The 19,699-nt window shown below is 58.7% G+C and overlaps 1 protein-coding gene across 2 annotated transcripts in view; it reads right to left on the minus strand.

Annotated features, from left to right (window-relative positions):
* The window catches only part of ATP2B4 (ATPase plasma membrane Ca2+ transporting 4), a 45,933-nt gene continuing 26,234 nt past the window's right edge, over positions 1-19,699 (minus strand). Inside the window, exons 7-22 of one of the 2 annotated variants that reach the window (XM_027746985.2) lie at positions 18,000-18,035; positions 16,263-16,424; positions 15,939-16,153; positions 15,604-15,846; positions 15,274-15,515; positions 14,776-15,010; positions 13,711-13,890; positions 13,396-13,483; positions 13,188-13,294; positions 11,689-11,880; positions 11,204-11,417; positions 10,582-10,793; positions 9,981-10,088; positions 9,535-9,717; positions 7,315-7,404; positions 1-2,713 (exon numbers count right to left, since the gene is read on the minus strand). In XM_027746985.2, the coding sequence (XP_027602786.1) occupies positions 2,408-2,713; positions 7,315-7,404; positions 9,535-9,717; positions 9,981-10,088; positions 10,582-10,793; positions 11,204-11,417; positions 11,689-11,880; positions 13,188-13,294; positions 13,396-13,483; positions 13,711-13,890; positions 14,776-15,010; positions 15,274-15,515; positions 15,604-15,846; positions 15,939-16,153; positions 16,263-16,424; positions 18,000-18,035 (2,813 nt within the window). In that variant the 3' untranslated portion in view covers positions 1-2,407. Of the gene's footprint in view, positions 2,714-7,211; positions 7,405-9,534; positions 9,718-9,980; positions 10,089-10,581; positions 10,794-11,203; positions 11,418-11,688; positions 11,881-13,187; positions 13,295-13,395; positions 13,484-13,710; positions 13,891-14,775; positions 15,011-15,273; positions 15,516-15,603; positions 15,847-15,938; positions 16,154-16,262; positions 16,425-17,999; positions 18,036-19,699 lie in introns of both variants that reach the window. The other variant, XM_027746983.2, reaches the window with a different exon arrangement.

The following is a 19,699-nucleotide window of genomic DNA, read 5'->3' on the forward strand; positions in this document are numbered from 1 at the left end:
TTTTTTTTTTGTTTTTAAGCAATGTCACCTTTTAGTACAGAACCAAACCCCACAACCACCCGCCTCCCCTCCCCTTCGGTCTTTCCTGTCACCAACTCGTGTTTAACCCAAGAACCACCCACACTCCCCCCCCAAAGGTCCTGCCCACGGTGGGTTTTGGGGAGGGGAGGGCAGCGATGGGCAGGGAGGGGGTTGACACTGAATTTGGGATGGGCAGTGGTGGCAATTTCTTCTGGCTGTTGGCAGTGTAGAGCCCAACCTTCACCCCTCGCCAGCACCCAGGCACGAGGGGGGGAGAAGGACCTTTCCTCAGCTACCTGGGGCAGGGATGGGGCGGCTCATCCTTCCCTCCTCCCACCCCGAGGAAGGGACGGGGTCGGGGCTGGGCTGGAAACAAAACAAAGACACTTGGTTTGTGTTGTGGTTTAAGGAACACTTATTTCTTGGCAAAGTACTGGGCCCTGGCGTGGCAGGAGGTGCTGCAGGCAGTGCTCGGAGAAGGCACGGGAGATTCTGCTGTGCGTTCTGAAAGGAAAGGAAAGAAGAAACCAGCCCAGCCCACCCTGCCCCTAAAACCCCGCTGCTCCCAGGGGTGGAGCTGGGCAAAGACGACATTGTACAGCCAGTTACAACCAGGTTCTCTCTGCTTCCAACCGGGCCAAACAGGATGAAGGAGGGAAGGAAGGCAGCAGAGCTTCCTCTGGGATGGAGGAGAGAAGGAAGGCAGCAGAGCTTCCTCTGGGATGGAGGAGAGAAGGAAGGCAGCAGAGCTTCCTCTGGGATGGAGGAGAGAAGGAAGGCAGCAGAGCTTCCTCTGGCCCTGCCTGCCCGGGGCCACAACCCTGGGGAAGGGACTCAAGCAAAGCAAATCCTGCCTCCTGCTCGGGGCCATGGATCACCAGAGGGACAGTTCGGAGCCAACCGGGGCCTCTGCTCCAAAAAACAGGACTCTCCCTAAAAGGTTCCAAGAGGTGGAGGTGAGGCAGGACACAGGGTGAAGAGATGACCTCCAAAAAAGCAGCAAGTGAGGTCGAGCCTCCAGCAGCACCTTCTCTGGAAGATCTGCAGCCAACCAAGCAACTGCCACCTCCTCTGGCAAAGCAGCTCCAGGAAGCCAAGGGTCCTCCACTGGCCATGGAGCCTCCCCCCCCTTCCATGGGATAACGAGACAATTCATCCCTAATTCATCCCTTCCATGACCTGGGAGTTGGCCCACTGTGCCCTCAGTGCCCCGATGCCTGTTCTCTGTTCAGCCTGGTAAAGCTTCTGGTGGGCACAGCTCTGAGGTTCCTCAGCAGTTCACTGGAGCTGCTACTCCAAGGCTGAAGGATTATTTAACCCAACAGCACAGAAAAGCCAGAATGGGCAGAAATCCCTCTGCTCTCGAAGGCAGGAGCTGTAAAACCCTGGCAAAGCTCTCACCAAGAGTTTCACACCTGATCAAGAGCAGCAGAGAGGCCTCTCTTAAGATTCCCCAGGAAGGAGCCACATTTCTCACAACAGTGGCGTTTTTTTTCCCCCACCACCTTTTCACTGCCAGTTCACCTCCACCTTTGTAGAAAAATCAGAATCTTTTCCATCCAGCAAAGTTACAGCCAAGTCACCTTCATTCCTCATCTACCAATTTGGAAACAGAGAGAGAAAAGTGTGTGTGGACACTCAGAAGAGGAGCTGGAAAGGTCAGGTACCATTTTTCAAGGTGGAAGACTGGTGCACATCCCTGTATCCCTCAACCTGCGAGTAAACACCTTCCCCTGGCTGGGTTTTGTTGTTTATTTCTTAGTTTTTGCACTGGAGTGCTGACTGCCCCCACTTCCCACTGCAGAGTTCCTGGGGGCAAATCCCACGAGCAAAGAACAAACCCCAACGTTAGAAGAAAACCCCAAAAAACCACAAGTGGAAAAAAAAAGAAATAAAATAAAAGTCACAAGTGCAGCCCAGCCCTCGGGCTGAGGGTGGGCACGTAAGACTACACCAACTCGAATTTCCTTTGATCATGCATTTTGCAAAGTGAAAACCCCCAACAGACAGACACGCCTGGAGCCCAACTCTTGGAGAGGAAAGAACCTGGCTGCTTCACCCGGGCGAGTACCACTGAAAACGAGGGATGGAGATGGCACAACTTTTTGGCTTAGCCTCTCTCCCCAGCGCCCAGCATCGTGGCACTCTGGTTCCCACTGCTAAACCATGGTAAAAAAACAAACCCCAAAAAACCCAAAAACAACAAAACGAAACGAAGGAAAACAAATAAACCCCCCCCCCCGAAAAAAACCCACCCCACTGATATACGTATGAGCAGTTTGACACGAGGTGTGAGCAGTTACTGGTGCCGACGTCACACCGGGCGAGGGGCCGAGGTGGAGGAGGAGGAGGAGGAGGAGGAGGGGAGGGGTTCCAAGTTCTAAGGTCAAACCGATGTCTCCAGGCTGTGGAAGGGGCTCTCGGGCTCCGGGACGGAGAGCTCAGCTCGATCGCTGTCCACTGCATTGTTATTTCTGTTCAGGGCTGGAGGCCCGCCCGGGCTCCCCCCGCCGCGCGTCGGGAGCCCGTCAGTCTCGGGGTCGTCTTCAGCGCCGTCAAGGAATGGTGTTCGAGGCTCGTCTTCCTCCAGGATGAACTCTGGGTGAGTCATGAAGTTATGGATGGAGCTTCTGGATTCGGGTTTCTCGAGGCCTTCGTACAGGGAGCTACGGAACGCATTCACCACCTTGATCTGCCGGGAGCGCGGGGAGGGGGCAAAAGAGACGGGTTAGTGACGGCTCCGGGGGGCCAGAGAGCCCGGGAGAGAGGCCAAATAAAGAGTGAGGACACGGTAAAAAACGAAAAAGCACGACCACGACAACAAGTCACCACCACTGAGCACACAGCTGGGTCAAACTGAGAGGTCTATGGTGAACTAGGAGGGCCAACACGGATCAGACTCAGGCACTGGGTGTGTGATGGGGGAATCGACCGACTACGGGGCGACTTCAGAAGCTGCAAGAAAAGACACAAAACGACTCAAAACCCGCCCCCAGGTCGCTCCGAATGGATGGAAGCCAGAATGCATTAGTTGTCATTACGTGTGCACACGCGTTTCGTGGGGATGGACGAGGACAACAGGGTGGAACTACGACTCAAAAAAGAGGTGGGTTAGACAAACAGCGGGTTCAAAACACTCTACCGTGGGAGCCATGGGTGTGTTTGTTCTAGTTCACTGCTAGACCTGGGGAAAGGAATGGGCTTTAAAAAGGTGTCACCAACTTTTCAAGCCCATGGGAAGCACCAGATCCAAGTGGATGCCACGATCAGCTAACCCAGCTAAACGTGCACGAAGGAAGCCAGATCTGTGTGAGGTTCCCCACACAGCTGGAGCTCTGGATCCTTCCCTACACCAGCAGACCCAGTGGTTTCCAAAGGCAGCTAATTCTGTTGGATGTTCTGCAGGAAAACCACTCTCTTTGCTCGGAATCCCAGCCATGCTCCTGGGAAACCCACGGGGCAGCTCCCCCAAAAAGCCAACGTGTTACAAGCAGGAGATCCAGAGCCTGGTCTGGACAAACAGGGAATGGTTCTGCTGCCTCCACTGCACTGGAAGGGAGAGGTCTGGAAACAAGGCTGGATGGTGGCTTGCAGTGGATTCACTGCTCCCTCCAGACCCTCTGGAAATCCAGCCTCGAACCCTTCCAGCTCTCGCCCTCCCTTGCAGTTGTTAGGTCAGATCCAAGTATCAGATCCAAGGTCTTGTGAGGTTTATGGAAGCAACAGAAACCTTTGCTCTGTTAATCACAGTTCATCTGGGACCAGGAGATCTGCTCAACTCCTCCTGTCCCAAGGAAATGCCTCCAGACCACTGTGAGACCTTGTTCAGCCCCACTGGGAGCAGCAGGGCCGTCCAGGACACCTCCCTGGAGCAGTGCCAGTCATCCTGCTCCATCTCCTGCTCCATGGAAGGAGCACTGCTGCTCATCAGCCACCTTCACCTGCTCCCAGCACCTGAGGAACCCAGTCCCCACCCCATCCCAGCCCCCTGCCTGCTCTCCTAGTGTCCCCGTGGACTGAGGCTGGGGCACAAAAGGGAGGAGATCCACAGATCCCACGGAAGGGGTGGGGGAGCAGCATCCCTGTGCTGCATCCCAGAGCTTCCCCATCACTCAGCCACTGGCCAAGGGAGTGGAGAATGTGCAGGGCTGGAGGGAGAAGGATCCAGGTACCCCCTTTCTGATGAGGCAAATGAGGAGCCATGTGAGTTCTGCCCCCCCTCTGCCCAGGCTGCAGAATGGTGGGGGAGCAGAGCCCACACCCCACATCCTGCTGAGATGAGCTGGGTTTAACTGCCCACCTCAGCGTGGTGCCCAGCCAGGCCAGGAGGGAGCTCACCAACCAGCACAGCCAGCAAGAGCCTCCTGGAGATCTCTGCTCTCAGCACCAGCAGCACTCACCAAACCAGACCAGAGAGGTTCCTCAAAGAGCCTCGTGCCTGGAACCCTGGGAGTTTGACCTGCAAGTTGTTCCAGGGCTCCTCTCACAGGGGATGCCTTTCTGAGTCCCCTCTGCACCTGGCTCAGAAGGATGGTGCTGCACCACGAGAGTGGCATCCCCGGGCACAGGCTCAGCACAGCCTGGCTGGAAACAACCCCCCCAGCTCTTGCACACACACACATGGACCAGCACGCACACATGAGCTGGAGACACTGATGAGGAGATGAGCGTGGACCAGGTACCCCCTGGTGCTGGAGCACCAGCTGCCCTGCAAAAATGGAAGGTTGGTGGAGCTGGAAACAGAAATTCTGAGCTGGATTTGCTGCACTAACACCACAGGAAGAGCCTGGGTGAGGTCAGTGGGAGTGCACAGGACCACACAGGCCACCTCCAATCTGTCACATCACCTTGAGAACAGCACCTGCAATCCCTGACCCCTAAAACACAGAATGCACTAAATCAAGTATAACCAACCCAAACAGGCCAAGGAGAGCCCAGAGACTGCCAAAGCAACGAGGTGCTCAGCCCAGCACAGAGGCAGGAGCAGCTCCCCAGGAGCCCTCCCTGTCTCTGCCCCCTCACTGCCTGCAGCTCCACCAAGGAGCTTCTGTGCAGCTTTGCTCAGATTTTCCTCCTTCAACCATCTCTGTCAGCAGCTGCTGTGAAACGAATTCAGCTGTTCCCTTGTCAAAGGAACAGAACAGCAAGGAAATGTGTTCTGAATGAGCCAGGCAGTGCAAACAAAACCCAAACCCTCCCCTTCCAAGCTGGAAGCCCACCTCCCTCCCTGCTCACGCCTCCTCTCCACCTGGAACCTTCACACAACCTCCAGGCTTGGAATTTACTCTCACTTCACACCAGCCCTGCAGCACCACGATGTGCTGGGCAAACCCCCCTGCTCCCATGGAGATGGGAGTTACATCCTCTGCACGAGGCCAGAATCAGCCCCACTGCTGACCCCTGGCTGTGCCCAGCTCCCTCACTCCAGGGCAAAATTCCCAGGGAGAGCAGCCCAGCTCTGCAAACCATCTCCAGAGGGTCATTCCCTGCCTTTCCACCAGCCCAGGAGGGACACAGCAGCCAGGCTGCCGAGGTCCAGCCCTGGAGAACTCATCCACGGGAGTGCAGTGGGAGGCAGAGGAGCACCATGGATCTGTGTGGAGGGAAGAGGAGCTTCGGGAGAGAGGGAAGCAGCAGAGGGAAAAAGAGAAGTCCAGGCAGAAAACAGGCAAGACTTGGAGACCTGGGTTAGCTCCTGGTGGATTTGCTGCCTGGAAGGGCACGAGCTACCCGGGTTATCTATTCCCTTGCTGCAAATCTGGAGAGGGAATTAATGCACAGACTGCAAAAAACCTGCATTTTGGTCTTGCCCCCCACCCAGCCCACTCTCCTGAGCCCCCCTAAGCAGCTTTTCTCCCATTAGAAAGTCTCGGTGGTGCCCAGATGCAGGCGGGAGCAGAGAGGCAGCTGTGCTGCTTCAGAAACACTGGGGTTAAACACAATCAAATCCAAGCACCAGAGTCAGCTAAATAGAGAGAGAAAACAAAATTATCCGAAATTCTCTCTCCTCCCCCACAGTGCATAAACAGTGGAGACTGAAAGCTATTCAGAAAGTCACCGAGGATATTTCTCTAATAAGAGGAGAACACGGAAAGTGACTGTGCAGTAAAAAAGCCAATTATCCAGGAAAGACACACAACCTACTCCCAGCCTGGCACAGCCTGCAGAGAGAACTCACGTTCACGTGCTCCCCCAGCCCGGACACGCAGCTCCCCACGAGCACAGAGAGGGGCTCTGCACCAGGCAGGGATTATTTTGGCCTGGAAACCCACTGCTAGATCCAGGATCCAGCTTTCCCACTGGAAAAATCAGTGGTTTCCATCCCGTTTGCGTGCACAGCAGCGTGTCTGCACACACTGAGGACCAGCGTGCCCAGGACAAGGTGGGCACTGAGGATGCTCTGGCTGCCAGGGGACCAGCAGAGCCCTGGGCTGTCCCCACGGAGCCCCAGGGCAGCACAGGGCACACTCAGCTCTGTCCCACGTGCCATGCAAGCCCCCAGGGGGGACACAGAGGCTGCTTGCTTCCAAACCAGTTCTGAACCAGGGGAGCAGCCCCGAGGTGTCACCACGGGCCAGCTGAGCCACGGGCAGGGCTGTTCACAGTCCAACCTCCATCCCACCCATAGCAGGAGCAAATCCTGCTCCTCACACGCCCTCCCCACGGCTCAGCCAGCCCTGCAGCACACTGGGGGAAGGTCCCAGCGGCCACTCTGCCTCCAAACAGATTTACAGCTGCAGGAAAGCAACGCCTCTGCCCACCCCTGCCCTCCCGGGGCCGGGCAGAGCTGCAGTGGAAAGGACCAGCAGAGTTTGGGCTCAGTGTTGCCCTTCTCACAGCAGTGCTTTTAGCTGCTCATGAACACGGGGCTCTTTGAACGAGAGCTGCCAATTTTTGCACCCCTCGGGAGGGTGGACTCAAACGTCAGCCCTGCAAAGGAGGAGAAGAGGTAAAAAACGGAGGAAGCAACAAGGACTGGGGGGGGGAAGGACCAGAAAGGTCAACTTGTTAAAGGTGCAACAAAAGCATCAAAACCATGGGTTTTTTTAACGCTTTCCCGCCCCATCCTTCATGTTGGGAACCAGTGTGCGAGTCAGGGTTTAGAGGGAGAGAGAACAGGCCGGGTTAGGTGGGTGCAGGTGCTCTCTGTGGTTATTAGAAGTCATGCATTGTAATAGACTATCACTCACTGCCCGCAGGAGGAGATGCAGCAGCAGCAGCAACAGCAGAAGTGGTGGGAGTGGAATTGACGGAGGAAAGAGCTACATGGGTTGGGCTAGAAACATTTTTTACATCGTGGTGCTGGCTCACGATGGAAGGCTGTCTCCTGAGGGCTCCCTGCAAAGAGGAGGCGCCGGTCTGGAATGTGTAAACTACGTCCATCTGCAAAGAACCAGAGAGTGAGATAGCGTCGCCCGGGCAGGGACAGGGGCAGGGGCAGGGAGGGAGGGGAGCAGGGGGGTCGGGCAGACACACACAGACAGGAAGGAAGAAGGAGGATGGACAGGTGGGGAGGAGGGAGGAGAGAGCCCCCCACCCCGTAAGCCCCCACCGGGTTGGGCTGGTGATCCGGGGAGCAGAGGGGTCACCTTCCAGCCTCTGCCCCTCCCACGGGAGCGAGAGCAGCAGGAGTTACCCCCCCACCACCAGAGAGACCGTGGTGGGAGGGAGTGACAGAGGAAACACCTTGGGTTATCCCAGCAATCTGCAGCAGGAGCAGAGGAAGAGAGAGGGTGGGCAGAGGTGCGAGCTGGCAGCCGGTGGGTCCAGAAAACTGCACTGGCAAAGGGTTTGTGGTCCCTCGGCCCTGTGGGGTGTTCAGCTGGGGGGGCTGAATCCTGGCACATACCATGTGCCCACAGCTGGAGACATTTCAGCCCCTCTCCCAGGCTCAGGGCTCTGGAGCAGAGCTGGAGGGGGCAGGAATGCAGCAAGAAGTATCCTTGGTGGTGGGGCCACAGTTCTGTGGATGTGCTCCAAGGGCAGAGGAACCAGGCAGAATCCAGGTGCCACCTTGGCTTCCTGGACACTTTGCAGCTGGAGTGTCCCCAGCCCTGTGCAGGGAGCACAGCTCCTGTGGCAGGGACACCTCCTCCAGACCCACGTGAAGCTCTGGCTCAACTGGAGGGACTTCACACACGGCTTCGCTCCTTCCCCAGTTTGATGCCCCTCTTTTCCCCAGTGCCCCGGGCTGGGCTGTGGGGAAGAGCCCTGTGCTCTCATTCAGACACACTGAGTGGGGACAGAAGCCCCCAGATGCTCAGGCTGGACCTGCCTGCTCTGCTCAAGGGCACCACAGCCAGGAAAGGAGTCCCTAAAGAGGCTCCAGGATGTGCATCCAGGAGCGTTTCTCATGTTGCAAGAGCAAGGGCTCATCTCAGCCCAGGTCCACCACACCTGCAGGGAGATACCTGGGAGGCTCCAGGCTCACCTGGCTGCTGGCACTGCAGCCCTTTGCACCTCCCAGACCTCCAACACAGCTGGACCTCTTCCAAAAGAGCCTGGAGCTGCCAGCACATCCTTCATGTGAGGGAACCACTGGTTTCCAGCACTGCCCAGGCTCCCCAAAGAGCCCCTCACTGCTCACAACGAGCAGGGAGTCAAGTTTGAACTCCACCTTAAAAGCATCAAGAAGGGAACATCTCCCAGAGGAGAAGGAAAGTTCCTGTGGCACAGCCCAGCTGCTGTGCTGCCCCAGCCCCTGTCTCAGGGCCTTTTTGGTTTTCTCTGTCTGTCAGAGGGACAGAGAGGAGGCACAAAGGTAGCCCAGCAGCCCTGTGTGCCAGGGACACTGGGACATGGAGCTTTCCTCCACGGGACAGCTCTGCCCAGGCCTCCAGGAAAGGTGAGGGGCTTTGACCCTGCCCTGCCCAGTCTGGGGCAAAAAGAAACACCCTTTCAGGAAAAAGAGAGTGTAAGGGAAAAACAAGTGATGTAAAAAGCATATTAAGAGAGAGATTCTCCTCCCCTTCTGTGCTGTGGGGCCAAGAGCTCCTGGTGAGGAGCACAGAGAGCTGGCACAGAGGGGTGGCAGCAGCCAAGGGGCTGTCGGGAAGAAAAGAGCAGCCAAAGAGCGAGACCAGAGAGGGTCTCGTGCAGAATGAGCACAACCCTCACTGGGAACAGCATCCCAGCAGTGACCAAGGGCAGCTCCAGTGCTGACCCACTGCATGACAGAGCCTGGGTGGCTCCACGGACCCCCCACACCTTCCGAGCCACCTCCTCTGCTGCACGAGGTGCCCAGCAGGGGCACGTCCAGCCTCCTGCAGACCAGCAGGACAGGGTGCTCTGCATTAAAGCAGCCTCTCCCCACCCCAAGATGTCCCCAAAGCCAGGCTGTCCTGGTTCCCCAACCAGGACAGACCCAGAGAGGCACAGGTGATGGGAGAAGTCTGGCCCAGGAGGCGATGGCATCCTCCGGGCAGCAGCATTCACCTCTTTCCAGAAAGATCCCCTGGAGAGAAAGAAGGAGAAAGAGAGAAGAGCCCCCCCATCCCTGCTGCCCCCCTGTACCTGTGTCTGTATCCTGTTGAGACCCCTGAACCACAGGATCTGCCCACGCCGCAGCTCCATCTCGGCGTGGTCGATCTCGTCCACGTCTTCAGGCAGCTCCTCCTCTGGGATCTCCTCCTTGGTGATGCCGTGCCCAGCTTCCTTCAGGAACTTCAGGTGGCTGGTTGGGACAGTGCAGATCAGCTGGGGAGAGACAGGGAGAGCAGCTCTTTAGCCTGAGGCCATGGGAGCAGGAGCCCACCAGCCAAGGGGAGCACGAGCTGCCCAGACCCAGCTGAGACACTGGGATGCAGCAGAGACATGTCACTGCTGGATGTGTCCCTCTGGAAGCAGGATGGGAGTGAGACCCCCTCCCAGAGCTGCCTTGAATAAATACTGGGGAGAACAAGGGCAGGGAGGCAGCGGGAGGGAAAGACACGGGGCAGGTTTGGGACACTGGCTCTTACCTGGCCCCACAGGAGCTCCCCAACTCCGATAAAAATACACCAGAACCACTGGCTCAGGGTGAGCCCAGAGCAGCTGAAAGGCTTCCCACCAAACTCCACGATGACAATCTACAGCACAGGAGAGAAGAGTCACCCACTGGGGAGCTCCAAGGGCTGCAGGGCACAGCCATGGCACAAGAAGGTCCCCTCAGGCCACACAGCTTTTCCCTCCTTCCTTGGATTACAAGGGGAACAAGGACCTCGCATCGAGGCTGGGAACTTTATGGGACACCAGAGGTACCTCCCAACACACTCTAGACCTCAAATCATAGAATCACAGAATGGTCTGGTTTGAAAGGGATCTTCAAGATGATCCAGTTTGGACCCCCTGCCATGGGCAGGGACACCTTCCACCAGACCAGGTTGCTCAGAGCTCCATCCAACCTGGCCTTAACACTGCCAGGGATGGTCCAGGTTCTTTTGTCACCAAGAAGCAGCTGGAGAAGAACCAGGGGCCGGGACAGAGCTCTGGGCTCTGACTGCAGCAGACACGGGTCCTGCCCTTGGCACCGGCCCCTCCCGGCCCCGACACCCCATTGCCACGCTGCCCCCGCAGCCTCACCTGGGCTGCAAAGGTGCCCAGCACCACAGTGCAGAAGATGGGGTTGCGGTAGATGGACTCGAAGACGTTCCTCTCGCCGTGGATCTTGCGGGCGTTGATCTCGTTGAAGAGCTGCATCATGACGAAGGTGTTGAAGACGATGGTGTAGTGCTCGGTGGGCGGCGAGTGCAGCGGCGCGTTCCGGCCGCTGTCGATGTCAAAGAACTTCTCCCCTGAGCACACAAGGGGGTTTGGGGAGGGGAAGAGAGAGGAGAGGCTGAGACCCTGCTCCTCACTTCTGCTCTGCGCTGGTGGAGGTGGAATTAGGACCCCAGGATCACCGGAGATCCCCTGACCCGGCTGGAGCCCCCTGTGCCGCCCCCCCCGAACCCTGAATTCCTTAGAAATGTTGAAAAGCCAAAACTGTCTGTGCACCCAGAGGTCTCCAGAGAAAAAATTCCTCTTCACATCATCCCTCTGCTTCCCACCCATGATTAAACAAGCCCCGTCCTGGCCAACAAGGGTTCACTGAGTGACAGCTGAGACCGAGGGTCCCCTTGGGGAGGAACGGGGGATTGCAGGCAGGGCTGGGGCTCTGCCCCTTTCCCTTTCCTCCCACCATTCCTCGGGGCTCAAAGCTCACCTGCGAAGAGCAGTGTGAAGATGATGGTGAGCTGGTACACGGCGTGGCCCAGGATGTTCTTCATCATGGTGCGGGAGATGAGCGGCTTGTTGCGGCCGTAGGGCTTGCGCAGCAGCAGGGACTCAGAGGGGGGCTCTGTGGCCAGGGCCAAGGAGGCAAAGGTGTCCATGATCAGGTTCACCCACAGCATCTGCACAGCCTTCAAGGGGGAGTCCTGCAGAGAGAAGAGTGGGGAGAACACGTCACACCCCCGAAAGCACCCTCTTTTCCCTCCTTGCTCTGCAGGAGCCTCCACCCTCCTCCTGAAATCCTCTCCAGGATTGCACTTGGATGTTTAACACCTCCCTGAAAACACCCCCAAAGCATTTCCCATTTGCTCAGAGCTCCCTACACGGGCTCACAAGGCTCTGCCCAGCACCTGGCTCCTGCTCACAACCCACAGAAAACCTGTTAAATCCCCCACCCCTCCTGCCCTGTCCCCGTACCTGGGTGATGCAGGCGCCCGTGAAGGCCACGATGACGGCCACGACGTTCACAGTCAGCTGGAACTGCAGGAACTTGGAGATGCTGTCGTAGACGTTGCGGCCCCACATGACGGCCTTGACGATGCTGGTGAAGTTGTCGTCCGTGAGGATGATGTCCGAGGCCTCCTTGGCCACGTCCGTGCCCGCGATGCCCTTGGGGAGCGGGGAGAAGCGGTGGGGTGAGTCATGGAGAGAGGCTCTGTCTGCCTGGCTCTGCTTCTTCCCAGAAACAGCCCCCAAAAGGAAAATCCAACAGAGCCAGAGCAGCCGGTGCCAGCCCGCGCTCGCCAACGCGCTCGGGAGAGTGGAGCTCCAAAGCAGCAAAGCCTCCAAGGACAGACACCGGCTCAGCTCCAGGGCTCTGAGTCAGCCCTGCCTTCCAGCCTGTGCCTGTGCACGTCCCAGACAGGGCCACGGTGCAGCAAAGCTGGAAAACAGCTTCCTCCTCCTGCCAGGGAACACGAGTATCCCAGGCTGGGCATCTCTGCTGCACGCGAGGGTTGGGATCCCAAACGAAGGAGAGGTCAGCAGCTCGAAATCCCGGGGCCTTCTGCCCCAGCCGGGGTGATGGCACTCCCCCACCTCCCAAAAACCACCGGCAGCGTCTCCAAGGACACGGAGCCGGACGGGCACTGGGCTGGCTGTGATTCCCACCACGGGCACACTGAGGCGCTCGTCCTGCAGTCATTAAATGCGCCGAAGCCATGGCCTTAATGAGCCCATTCCCTGGTGCTTTCCCAGAGGAATTCTCTTGGGATTTGCCAGACCCCATCCCATCTCAGATCAGGCTGCTGAAGGGCACAAGCTCCAGAGGCACAGTCGCCTACTTTCTACTGCTCATCCAAAAGGCTCCAGAATTTCCTTAGGTATTTAACACATTCCTAAAAACACTCCCCCAAAATTTCTCACTTGTTCAAAGCTCACAAGGCTCCACCCAGCACCTGGCTCCCACTCACATCCCTAAACTTCAGACAATCCACAGGAAACCTGTTAAAAACAACAGGTTTGTTTTCCTGCTTCTTTCAGACGGGGCAAAAAAGAGCAGCAAACCAGGAGATCAGAGCTCTCCACTGTGAGCAAACCCCCAAATCCAGTGCCAGCACCGTGCTTGGAGCTGGGGTGAAGAACTGCAGGGATAAACTGGGCAGGTCCCTGCTCTGGGGGCTCTGCAAGTGCAGTGTCACCTTCAGCCCAACAAGGTCCCTCCAGGTGGGACAGAGCCCAGCCCCAAGCCAGGCTCCCAGGGAATGACTTCCCAATCCCTTGCCAACAGGCCATTACAATACTTGAGAATTAAATCAAACCTCCAGATGAGGTTTCTTTCTTAGTTTTTAAGCCGTCCTGTAGATTTGGAAAAGAGTTTCAGCAGTCCAGAAATAATTTCGATGTTGGCAATAACCAAACATGCCATCAGTTTTCTCATCCCAGGGAGCAAAGGAAAACCCACGGCCTGTCCATACCATGGCAAAGCCAACATCTGCTTTCTTCAAGGCTGGGCCATCGTTGGTCCCGTCCCCGGTCACGGCCACCACCTGCCTCTGGTCACCAACGGTGCTGTCGATAATTCCTGACAGGGAGACAAGCAGTGCAGAGAAATTAAACCCCAAGGACAGGTCCCCAGCCTGGATCAGGCTGGAAAAGCACCCGGGAAGAGCGGGATGAGCTCACCTTTCACCAGAGTGTGCTTGTCAGTGGGGGAGGAGCGGGCGAGCACCCGCAGCTTGGGCCAGATCTTGTCCAGCTGCTCCTGTTCCACCTGCGGGACAAAAACAGGGGAGAGAAGGGAGTGATCCCTCTGGAATATTCTGCCCCACCAGAGAGCAAACTCCAGCTGGGACAGGACAGCACCTTCACCCCCAAGCACCCTGTGTCTGGCTGGCTGAGCATCCCAGCAGCTACAATTATCCAGGGAGAGGAGGGAATCCCACGAGGATTCAGGCCACCCACACCCTCTGCAGAGCAGTGCCAGGGCTGTTCTCCCACCTCTCCCTTCTCGTTGCGGATGAGCCGGTTGAACTCCTTCCCCTCCAGGCACAGGAAGTCCTCCCCTGGCAGCAGGATGCCACACTTGGTGGCGATGGCACGGGCAGTGTTGATGTTGTCCCCTGTCACCATCCGGACGGTGATCCCCGCACGCTGGCACTTCTGGATGGCATCTGGCACCTGGGGGACAAGGACAGAGTTTGGGTGGGGGGAACACAGGCAGGGTGCTCAGTTTGGCACTGGGTATCCCAGAGGAGCCAGGCAGCTCCTCTCCCAGCCTCCCTAAAAGGATCTGGAAAGGGGCTCTGGCGGGGTGAGGAACCTGCATCCGCTGCCCCAGGGGGAAGGGAACCTCGCTGCCACCTCCCTGTCACACCACAGCACCGGGTGCCAAGGCATTGCCAGGCCACCATAAAAACAGGGGCATTTCACCCCCCTTCCCCACCCCACTCCAGCAGCACTAATGGGTTTATCCATTATGGAACGGTGGGGGAAGAGGATGTTAGTGAGGAATTAGCAAATTGAATCAAGGGCCTCCAGAGCCGGTGCAGACGGGGCATCTGTAATGCAATTCCCAGAGCCAGATACTTGGACATCTAATCAGGAAAAGATCCAGGCAAGGCAGGAGCACGGGGGCAAGCTCCAAATTGGAATGCAGAGGCAGGAATGGGAGGGTTACTGCATTAGCCCAGCTGCCAACTTGGCACCCTCACAGTAGGGGCAGCAGCTGAGAGGGGCAAACCAGCTCCACCAGCCCTGTCCTTTTCCAACACCCCCATCCCTCCTCTGTGGTGTTTCCATCCACCTTTCACCCATGTGGAACCAGCCTGGCTTGTGCACAGACCCCTGGAGCAGTTGGGGTGGAAACCCCCTGTCACTAGGTCATTTTGTCCAGGGGTGGGAGAGAAATGCCAGCAGCAGGGAGCTGGTGGTGTGGGGCACTCCAGAGCTGGACACAGAGGAGGTGCCTGGGCTTGCTAAGGGGCTCGTGGTCCTGAGCAGCCGGGAAAGGGGTCCCTGGTCCTGGAATGGTGCAGGACAGCTGGGGCAGAGCGGGGTCAGTACCTCTGGCCGCACAGGGTCCTCGATGCCCACCACGGCGATGCAGGTCAGGTCAGACAGGATCTCGTTCTCGCTGTCCCAGTCGGGCTCAGCGTCCCCAGGGAAGTCCCGGAAGGCCAGGCAGATGGTCCTCAGCCCGTGGCAGGCCATGGGCTCTATCACCTTCTTCACCATCTCGTCCCGGTCCTTCACCTTGAACACCCGGGGGTCGCCGTTCTTGTCCAGGATCTTGGTGCACCTGAGGACCGGGAGGAGGGCGAGGGTCACCACTGGTGGCACGTCCCCCTGTCACCCCCACCTGCAAAACGGGGGCATCCCCCGACCCACAGCTCCCCCCAGCCTTCCCAAAGCCACCCAAAACCAGTTAAACCCTCTGCAGGGCAGCACCTCCCGAGAGTCACCTCCCTTCCCCACCACCCCTCACCCCGCAGCCCCCCCAAACAGGTCCCCGGGGCAGCGAGAGCCCGAAGCCCCCGGGATGGGGCGAGGGGGGACAGTTACTTGCGGAGGATGATCTCGGAGGCGCCCTTGCTGTACATGCGGAAGCCGCCGTTGCTGTTCTTCAGCACCGTGCTCATGGACTTGCGCACGGAGTTGAAGGTGTAGACCTTGTAGAGCTTCTCCTCGGGCACCTCGTTGCGCACGGCCTGGTAATCCTGCTTCAGGTCCAGCACGAAGCCCAGCAGGGCACACTCCGTCTTGTTCCCCACCTGCCGGGGCAGCCCCCCTTCCTTCTCGGGCGGCTGGAGAGGGGAAAGGAAGGGAAAAAGCGATGCCAAACCTGGGAACGGAGCTGCAGAGGACACACGGGGTGGTGTTTCTCCAGCTCACCAGGATCTTGGACGTGTAGGCCGAGTTGATGGCGACGCCGTGGACGATGAGGTCCAGGATTTTGGGCAGGATGGCTTCGGGGTCGGGGATCTGGCGGTAGTGGGTGTCCCCCACGTAGGCCTGCACCACGGTCATGCGGTTCATGGTCAGCGTGCCCGTCTTGTCCGAGCAGATGGCCGTGGCGTTGCCCATGGTCTCGCACGCGTCCAAGTGCCTCACCAGGTTGTTGTCCTTCATCATTTTCTGCAAGGAGCACCCACGAGCGGGAAGGTCAGAGCCGGCAGCCCGAGGTCCCCCGTCGCACCCCCGGCGACCCCGCGGCGCCGCGGCCTCACCTTCACAGAGTAGGCCAGGGAGATGGTGACGGCCAGCGGGAGCCCCTCGGGCACGGCCACCACCAGCACGGTGACCCCGATGATGAAGAACTTGACGAAGTACTGGATGTAGATGGGGGTGCACTCGGCCAGCCAGGGCCGCTTCTGCACCCCGAACGTGTCGATCACGAAGTACAGCACCAGGATGATGACGGTGATGGCTGACATGATCAGCCCTGGGGACACACGGGGCAGAGTGAGGGGACACAGGGGACACAGGAGACAGGGACAGCCCTTCTCCACCAGCTCTGGGGTGGTGGCTCGTGCCAGGCCATCGCCACTCACCTGCCTTCCCGATCTGCACCGCCAGGCGCGTGAGCTTCCCTTGCAGCACAGACTTCTCCTTCTTGGGCACCTTCACCTTCTTCTTCTCCTTCTCCTCATTTTCCACCCCTTCCTGGCTCTTCAGGGGCTGAATTTCTAAGGCCACACCATCCTGAGTTTTAGCTACAGCCCAAGGGCAAAATAAGACACCACGTGTGAATAGGAGAGAGACCAGGAAACCCTGGAGGACACCACTGAGAAAGATGGTGGTGGGAGAGAGAGAGAGAACCCAGACCAAGAACCATTCCCGGCGACACACGCATCCGAGCACATGGAATCTCCGTGTCCCAGGGCCCTGCCACCTCTCTATGGGGCAGTTTTGTGTCATCTACACAGCCCATGGATAAGGGATCCTCAGAGGTGACACTGGCACTGGTCACAACTCTAAGGCAGCTCTGCAAGAAACCCTCTGGCCAGGTTTTGGGGTGGAGACTGGATTCATCCAGCCTCTAACCCTGCAGCAGACTGGGAGCGCTTTGGGCTGACCCCAGAGATGCTCCAGTCCCCCCAGTCCCTTGATGATCATCCCCACTCCCTCCCAGTGCCACCTCTGCAGTGCCCTGTGGGCAGCTCAGCAGGAATCACTCGCCAGGGAAGTGACTGAGGGGGTGAGATGGAGGGGACGGTTAGAAATTCGGATGGAGACTGAAGAGGAGGGAACCAGCTCCTCGAATCCCAGCCCTGAGCCATCCACCACGCGTTTAGGACCCGAGACAGCCAGGCTTCCTGTGCCTATGATTGCTCTAGTCCAGCTGAAAGTCTGCACTGGGGAAACCCAAGTCTGGAAGCTTTGGAGAGGGACGGGAAGAGGGTGGGAATCCCCCTGAGAGGCTCCTCCTCAGCTGCTGGAGCTGGAGGAGCAGCAGTGGCCCCATTGCTGCCCCGGGACCTGTCCCCTCCTGGCTGCTGCTGCTCGATGGCTCGAGACACCCCGGAGCTCACGGCAGCTCCACATCGGACACCTCCACGTCACAACAGACCCCACACGGACAGAACAAGCACCCGGACACAGTCTGACGGGAAGGAGGGAAACTCAAACTGCTGAGAGGAGAGAGAGAGAGAGAGAGAGAGAGAGGTGGAGAGAGGTGCAGAAATGGGCTTCCTCCACAGCCTGCAAAGAACAGTGTGAGAAACACTGGTGAGGAGACGCTCACGGAGTCGAGGCCATGGGAGGAGAGGGTGCAACCATCACATTGGCCAGGCCCCGTGGGACATTTCATCTGGGAACACCAGGAAGGGACCTACATCTCTCCCCCAGCCATGTCCAAACACAAACCCCGGGAAGGGACAGCATCTGATGGGCCCGGGGGCTTCAGAGCCATCAAATCACTGATGCAACTCAAGGATGTGAAATTTGTCCCGAGAAAGGAATGCTCTGCCAAAGGTCCAGGCTGCTGGAAGAGCCCTGTCCTCCTTGCACAAGGGTTTTTCCCCACGCAGGAGCAACGTGGCCATGGGGGGAGCCGGTCAGGTTCATCCCAGGGTGCACAGCCCCACGCTGGGGTGCCAGGGGGCACCGCGACGCCGTGCCAGGGCCACCGGCCACGGGACCATTGCACCCTCTCCCAGGACAACGAGGCGAGAGTCCCGCCGGAGCAGCAAAGAGCACAGACTGATGAGAAGAAGGAAGGAAGGAAGGAAGGAGGAATGCTCAGTAGTTAGTGTGGTGCTGGTTCAAAGGATGGAGAGGCTGGTTACCTTTGTTGCGGTTTTCGGGGGCTCCGCTTTTTTTACCTGTTCAAAGAGAGAAAGGGTGGGGGGCTCAGCACGTGGACCCACACTCACCATCCGGCTGGGGGGACAGCCTGGGATGGGCCCTGCTCCGAGGGGCCGCTCCAGTGGCATCCGTGCCCTGGGCTCAGAGCCCACGGTCGCCCTCCGGACGCCGCGCGTGCCTCGGTCCACAGCTCGCGGCCCTGGGGAGGCTCCGGAGCTCCCCGGCTCCCCCGGGCACCCCAAACCCAAGGCCTCAGACTTCCCCACCTGCAGAGCACCCACCACAACCCCCATCAGTGCCTCGGAGGGTGCCAGAGGTGCCTCAGACCTTTGAGGAGAAGAAACCCCCCAGCAGAGCTTGACCCCCTGCAGCTCCAGGTCCCCTCCTGTCCCGGTGCAGGCAGATCCACATGGGAGCCGTGGATTTGTCTCCCACCAAGGGCAGCACCAGACCCACAGCGGGGGGTTCTGACCCCAGGGTCTGTGGTGGGCAAGGTGTGCACGTGGGGGTCCCCAATGGGGAGTACAGGGCGGCTGCAGCTGAACAAGCCTCGAGTGACAAGGGCTTTGTCCCCCCATCATCCCCCAGTTCCACAGTGGGGACCCCCTGGCCCACTCTGCTCCCAAATCCGGGTTTGCTGTGGGGCTGAGTGACAGAGCTTGGAGGCTGGGGAAGCACCAAGCATCGCTGCCTGGGTGCCCAGCGAGCTGCTGCTCAGCTCCCACAGCAGTGCCATGCCCATGTCACCTCCTCCTCCCACCTCCAAGCTGGCACCTGAGCCCCAGGAGCTCCACAGCCCCCAAAGGCCAGAGATCCGAGCGATCCGAGCTGGAGGAACCCAGCACACACAGCCCAGAGCTGGAAAGGCTGCCAGGAGAGCCTGGGAAGCCTCTCCCTGCCTGGCATCGCCTCCCGGGAAGGGCTCCCTGGCACAGGGATGCCTGAGCAGCTGGCAGTGCCAGCCAGCAGCTCCCTCCTGCCAGCTCCTTCTACCTCATGGCTGCTCCTGGTGAGCCCAAACCTGCCGAGCAGGGGCTCAGGGACACGGGAGAACAGGAGCTTCCCAAGCCTGGCTGGTCCCAGTGCTGGTACTGGAGCTGGCACAGAGCAGGGCAATAAGCAGCAGGAAAGCATCAGGAACACCATCAGGAACACCTCAGCCTGCCTGGCTGCTCTCCCACCCCAGCACACAACCCCTCCTCTCCCTCCTGCCATCCTCTGCCTCATCTCCTTCCCCAGGGAGCTCAGGGAATGCCAGCAGAGATCCTCAGCCAAGTCCTCAAGGTTCTGGATGAGCCACCAACACCCTGTGGGCAACCAGGACTCACCTTCCCCAGCAAGGAGCACCGTGGGCAGCCCTACCAGCCACCCTTCCCTCTGATCCTCAATCCCCCCAGCCCACAGCTCCAGCCTGGATCCAGCTGGGGACAACAGAGCTGGAGCCATGTCCAAAAGAGCCAGGAAGCAGAGCCTGGGTGCACAGGGGGCTTTCCTCAGGCAGCACCAGCCCCACACTGTGGGTGAAGGGGCACAGGGAGGGACCCCCCCACCTCGAGAGCTCACCATACGTGCCCGGGCCACAGGCACTGACACACAACTGCAGCCCATGGGTGTGGGAGCTGCTTGTGGCACACTGGTGGTACTTCCCAGGGAAGGGAGAGAGGCCAAAGGAGGGAAAAGG

This window comes from Pipra filicauda, unplaced genomic scaffold (assembly GCF_003945595.2).
Source record: "Pipra filicauda isolate LSUMZ 115617 unplaced genomic scaffold, ASM394559v2 scaffold264_size1072897_pilon, whole genome shotgun sequence".
In the NCBI taxonomy this organism is placed as follows: Eukaryota; Metazoa; Chordata; class Aves; order Passeriformes; family Pipridae; genus Pipra; species Pipra filicauda.